This window comes from Aquila chrysaetos, chromosome 12 (assembly GCF_900496995.4).
Source record: "Aquila chrysaetos chrysaetos chromosome 12, bAquChr1.4, whole genome shotgun sequence".
NCBI lineage: Eukaryota > Metazoa > Chordata > Aves > Accipitriformes > Accipitridae > Aquila > Aquila chrysaetos.
In genome coordinates this window covers 10,223,206-10,229,627 of record NC_044015.1, presented here as the reverse complement: position 1 = coordinate 10,229,627, position 6,422 = coordinate 10,223,206, and the positions used below count along the sequence as shown (strand labels likewise).

Here is a 6,422-nt window from a genome sequence, read left to right as displayed (position 1 = left end):
TTAGGCCTGTCATTCAGAAAGATAATCCTACAAACAGATTGGTTTATAAAATCCTGCATAATATTGCAGGTGACTGTTCATAGTGAATTTCCTTAATTATAATTAGTAAGCATGATTTACTTCTTTCTGTGGAAGACCGAGCAGGTTTGGGGTTTTTATGGCCTGTTTGGACATTGCTTAGCAAAGTTAGGTTCAGGACAGCTTATGCAGTCTTGATAGCATAGCAATTAAACGTGGTTATCTGCTGTTTCTGATTATCCTTTCTATTTTTTAATAAACTGATTTTAGCAGAATAGAAAACTGAGAAATTTAGTAGTATATCGGGTCATGTGTAATACCTTTTTATTCACTTTTTTATATGTCACCTTTCAACCACAAGTATTTTAATTTGTTTCTGTGTGTGTGCACACACGCGCGTGTATGTGTTGATTTTGGAGTGATGCCCAGAGTTTCCCAACTCACATTTGAGGACTGTACTGGTTAGGTGCTATATAAACACAACTGCTGTTCTTGTGAGGTTGTATTAATAGTCTTCCACCTGTAAAGTCAAACTTCTTGTTATGATTTTGGTTATACAAGGCTGAGAGGTGAAGCAAAATATAATTTTAGGAATTCCCTGTTACTGAAATAAGTTTCTTTAAACAATATTTTTAAGTTCGCGTATTTTATAATTTGGATATCTTGTGGAAGATGCAGGGGATGAAGCCCAATTCCTTTTAATAGCAGAGTTGGTCAGGATATGTTTCATTTAGTTGAGACAAAAATGATTAGCCTTTGGGTGAAGTTCAAGAAATAGAATTGCATGTAGAATTAAAATAAGGGGTTTATCTACAGCATTAGTATGTGAGGAGGAGAATTTTCCTCTACATGATCAAGGGGTTGAAAGTGTGGTAAGATTACAATGGTGGTGGGGAAGAAAGCAGGTGGAAGACTTGAAGAGACTTATCTATAAGGCTGTTGGATCTTTGGAGTTGCAGTTAATGTCAACTGCGGGATTCATACCACATTCCAATCAGAGTGTACTTTTGCCTAGTCAACTTTTCCTATGTTGCTGCAAGTTGAGTTTGAGTTTCTATTCAGCTTGAAGAGTTATAGATAATATGATTTTTCTTTCTATTATTTTTTTAATTACTGAATTAGAGGAATGAAGTAGTAGACCTTCTAAAATCATTGGGAATAATGACACTGTTAAAGACAAAGTCAGCTAGTACATGCCTAGTGTGATGCAGGAGGAAAGGATCCTCTCTGCCTCCCACTGTGATTCGTCATACAGAGAATGAAACCTTGCACACAGAAACCTAGCTGTACTCATACCCTCAGCATCTGCAAATACAGCTGAGATAAAGTTGACAAAACTAAGGATTAAGTGATGGAGGAGAGTGCAAATTCAGTGCCAGACAAGGGAGGCATGGTGATGTACTTTCCTGTAAGTGCAAGTATTATTACTGTTTGAGGTCTGAAGGAAGGCTCTTGGAGATCTTGTCGAAATGATTTCTCGGGTAAATCCAAAATACTCTACTGGGGTAATGCTGTTGTTAAGCCTGCATGTGTGTTAGTCAATGAAAGCCAAAATTCTTCAAAATATTGTTTTGTGAGTTTTTCTGCTACATGTGAGACACTGAATAAACTTTTCATTCTAATCTTATTCAGGTATTTATCTGTCAGACTTGACGTATATTGACTCTGCCTACCCATCAACAGGGAGCATTCTGGAAAGCGAGCAAAGAACCAATTTAATGAACAACATTCTTCGAATTATCTCAGATCTACAGCAGTCTTGTGAATATGGTAAGCTAGTGTGTAAATACTGCAGTATTAAAGAGAACAACTTTAAAAGCTTTAATATTCGTCTTCTGTAATGCAATGTAAGTAAAGCCTAACGCGTTTGAATGCCATTAGCACTCTCCTTCATCCTCTCAGCCCAAAAGTCTGGTTTATTCTGGTATTGTTGGTTATGACAGAGCATCAGTGTGAGGAGACAGAATAAAATTGCCCTTTTCTTACAGCACACACATTTTTGCAGTACATATTTTCTGATGAAAAATATGGAATACGTTGTACTTAACAGTAGTTTTACTAGTACGTTATAAACTTGTATCCCTGTGTTTCATAATTTTATGACTATAAACTCTAAAAATAATAGGATTGCTTTTGGAGTAGTACTTTTACTGGAGATGATAAAATACGTTCAGCTTGTCTTTTGGACATTTATAGTTCTGTTCATAGATCAGATAATGTATTTTTTCTTCAAAAGTGGTCTCCCTCACAATTCTCTTAGTCGTAAGGCTGTGTTTGTGCTGATGTAATATGAATTAGCACAGGATTGTGGCTTCACTGAAAGCTCAATATAATGAGAATGCGGGCTGTGAAGGAGTCCTCAGATACAACCCTCCAGGTTCCAGGTTTGGGCCTTCAGTTTGGCCAGGGGTGCGCTCTCATTTTTCCCTTACACGTGCTCTGATAAGCAGAGCAGCTCTAGGGGGATACATACCTGGCTTTATGGATGTGGGGAATGTCAGCTCAACACATGAGAATTGCTATGAAGGACAAAAATTTCAACATCAGTAGGGACTGTAGTTTGTACCTCCATCTTACAAAAAAAGGCAAGAGATCTGATTCTGTTTAAATAGTTTCTGGAAAATAACTTTGCTTACCAGTGAATGGTACAGTGATAACGATTGTCATCTGTTCTCCAGATATTCCTCTGTTGCCTCATGTCCAAAAATACCTAAACTCGGTTCAGTACATAGAAGAACTACAAAAGTTTGTAGAAGATGATAATTACAAGTAAGTATGAAATGCTATAACTGACTGTAACTTGTTACAAAGTAACTTTTATAACACAAAGCCTGTCACTTTTAAGATAGCACTTGTATCGCAGGATTATGCATCTCAGATGCACCAGTTCCAAGTAGTGAGGTTACAGCAGTGTCCTGTGCTCAAGGCAATGTTCGGCATGCTGGATGGCATATCTCCTTCCTTTTCTATGCCTGACTGCAACAAGCCCTAGCTTTCAGGTCTGTTTGGTCTGTTGATTTGATCTGCAGACCTCTTCGAGTGTTCGCTAACGGAGACTCCATACTTCTGGCTCACATGTAACACAGTTCAGTCAATAAGATGGATCCCATGATTGGAGATAGCTTATGTCATTTTTCATCAAAACAAAGTCATTTGTGTATCCAGTCCCAAGGTCTTACTGAGGGTGACTTAAGGCTTTCACTTTCATATATATTTCACTTTCAATTTATATTTTTCTCTTTGATTAGGTTATACAGTGTGAGTAAAATGTAAGCACTTGATTTTTGAGAGGCAAGTTATTGTCCATCTGTGTCCCCGTGCATTCTTCCCAGCATACCACCTGAAACCAGAGGTTTCTACTTTCTTAATTAAAAGATTATTACTGTATTAAGTGATTTGGCATCCAGCAAAACTGGGGGATGGAAATCTCTGGCAAGAGACAGGAACAAGCCCTGAGGGTAGGAAAAAAACCTAAAGCAATTCTGTTGCATATGAAGCAAGCTTTTGTTCATTGGCTGATCTGCTCACAGAGGTTCCCCACCTATTCCCATCCTGCCCGCCCAGGAAGTTTGTCACCTCAGTTGTGTTGAATTGGTTGCTTGTGTAGCTACATTTGAATGGTGGGAGGGCTGTGCACACTAGAGGAACAGACATGCTTTACCATTTAATAGCCCTACCTTGGATTTACTAAAAGGCAGCAAATGGGGACCTTTCAGTTTATATCAAAGAACAGTTAACGAGGGCTTAGGTGCTTGGCTTTGCTTCTAAGATTTGTAAATTGTTCTCTGCATGTTCGTACCCAAGCATCCAGCTTTACCTTTTGGCCGGAATGTTCTATAGCCTGATTTTGAAAGTGCAGTTCTGTGGTCAAACATTTGAAGGAGAAAAAACAAACAAACAAAAAAACCCAACATCCCAAACCCAAGTTCCTCAACTGCAGTGTCTGCCTCTTAGTGGCATATTGTTTTCATGAATTCCTCACTCCACCTTCCTCCGCCTTCATTAGGTAGGATTTACTACTAGTGGGAATTTTGTTGCTGAAGGAGCTACAGTCTGTTCATCCTGTACAACCCCTGTTTTGATAGCAGGGAAGTGGAGACAATTGCACATAATGCAGAAACGTGGGTCTATTCAGAAAGTCTGTTTTTACACTTATGGGTTTTGTACATCTCCAAACTGAATTTTTTATGGGGGAGGACTGTATTTTGAAGAACTATTCTTAAAGTAAGTGATTATTTTACTTTTTATCCCCCTAAGTTGTCTGCAAAAAGGCTGAAGTTGGAGAACAGCCATTGTGACTTGAATACATTTTTTCTTCCTAAAAGATTTTATTTTATTTTTAAAAAATAATTTTTAAAATTGCAATGAATCACTGCTAAACTGTCTGGGGATGGGAGGGAGAAGAGCTGTCAAACGTCAAAGTTTTTCTCCCCAAAATTAAGTAGATGCTTTTCCAACCCTGCTAATTTCAAAGATTCTAGTTCTGCAAACTGTGTGGACAAGATATGCTTGATCTTGCTGGAGTTCTCTGCTCCTGGAGCCTGCCCTCTTTTTGGTACTGTTGGAAATGGCGTTAAAAAGTGCCCGTTAGAAAAAGCTTGAATTATGGATACAGTCAAGTTGATAGTGGATTTTCCAAAATGCTAAAGAAGGATTTTGGCTTTTAGACCAGTAAAGACAAAAGGCTTGGCCTGGCACATCAGTGCACTTCATAGAAAAATTGAAAATATGAAGCGCAGTAAATATCAATATTTTAGCTAAGGTGGAGGGAGCAATTGTATACTTTTTATTCTTCCCAGTTTTTATGCTAGAGCAGTGGTATTGCCACTGAGTTTCATGTATCTGTTAGCAGTCCCAGGGCCGTGTAGGTCCTGGCTTATGTGTGGCTATGTTTTCTCTGGAGGGTGGTGCCAATGCAGAGCAATGGCCTTTTCCCCTGCTCCTTCCACAGTGTGACTTTGCCACACCTTGTTAACAGCTCATGTTGAGCTTTTGCTCGCAGAGGGTGAAGATGGCAGCTGGTGGCTGTTTGGCTGCTTGTGGCTGGCTGTGCCAGCTGCGTCAGCTTCCCTGTTGCAGAAGACGTTGCAGGGCTGTGCTGTAGCCAAGGTTTTGCTGTTGAGTCTCGTCCTCCTTCAGCGTGGTATTGCAAAACTGCCCTGGTCTATATGAACTAAAGCAATAGTCTCATTTACTACATTATGCACTAGCATGTAATTTTTTGAATCCTGGGCCCTGTTGCAGTAGTAGGGCTTTTTCCACCCCAAGAAATAAAAAAAGAATGTTTGGATATAGTGTGTGCTAAAGATAACTATGCACAGTTTGTATTAACTTTATAGTGTTTCTTGCAATTATAGAAGCAGGCAGCTTTCAATTGTCAATTTAAAGAAATAATTTTTCAAAAACTTACTTTTGTATGCTTCTATTTCCTGATAAAGTAATTTTTAATGCTTCTTTAATGCAGACTTTCATTAAAGATAGAACCAGGGACCAGCACCCCCCACTCTGCTGCTTCCAGAGAAGATTTAGTAGGTAAATGCTTAATAAATGTGAGAAGACTTGAGGTTGTCAAATGCATTATTTTTGAGTTGCAAACATGGAAAATATTTGCCTGAGGCTAATAAAGAAGTGTGAAGTATAAACACTGTATATTTGTAATAAAAAAGTCTAAAGGTGATCTGTAAAGAAATTCTTTCAAGGAATTGAGTCAGGTTTTTAGGTTCTTGTATGTATTGTGGCACTAACTTGTTAGTGTCATTTGGGGTGAAGAGCTATTAAATACTCATCCCTTGTGTCTAGACAGAAGGGCCTTCATCTAAACTTTTCATGGGATAATATGCTTCCAAAGAAGTACGTTATTTTTGATCAATGCCAAAAGCGGCTGAAGGCAGGAGTTTCAAAACGTAGAATCAGTGGGACCTGTTTAATGCCAATGTAGCTAATGCAGCAACCTTTAGGACACAAAATACTTGTAACTAGATGGTCTATTTGAAATAAGTGCGTTTATTTTTAATCCTGTGCAAAAAATCTAAAGTATACTTTTTTTTTAATTACCAATATGAGTATATCGATGAGTTTTATTACAGGCTATCTCTTACAAATTGAGTTTAGGAAATTTTGTGCAACTCTTCCACAATTTTCTGAGAAGTAACCCTGACAGTAATTTTAAAGTTACTTGGGAGTAACGTCTTTTTTTGTACCCAGGCTCTGAAGTCGGAGCGTCTCCACAAAGTGGACGGAAAAATGTTGCAGCTGAAGGAGCCTTGCTACCACCAACACCCCCTTCACCTAGGAACCTGATACCGCATGGACATAGGAAATGTCACAGTCTGGGATACAAGTCAGCATTTTATTTAACCTGAAAATCCTAAGCTTTGGATGTATCATCTTTCAATACAAAAGCT

The 6,422-nt window shown here is 38.5% G+C and overlaps 1 protein-coding gene across 8 annotated transcripts in view; it reads left to right on the top strand.

Moving 5' to 3' along the window:
- RALGPS2 (Ral GEF with PH domain and SH3 binding motif 2) overlaps nucleotides 1–6,422 on the top strand; it is a 128,788-nt gene that overhangs the window by 90,967 nt on the left and 31,399 nt on the right. For all 8 annotated transcript variants that reach the window (XM_041127778.1, XM_041127777.1, XM_041127774.1 and 5 more), the window contains 4 exons: nucleotides 1,651–1,788; nucleotides 2,697–2,787; nucleotides 5,483–5,550; nucleotides 6,223–6,358. In XM_041127778.1, coding sequence (XP_040983712.1) covers nucleotides 1,651–1,788; nucleotides 2,697–2,787; nucleotides 5,483–5,550; nucleotides 6,223–6,358 — 433 coding nt within the window. The remainder of the gene's footprint in view (nucleotides 1–1,650; nucleotides 1,789–2,696; nucleotides 2,788–5,482; nucleotides 5,551–6,222; nucleotides 6,359–6,422) is intronic.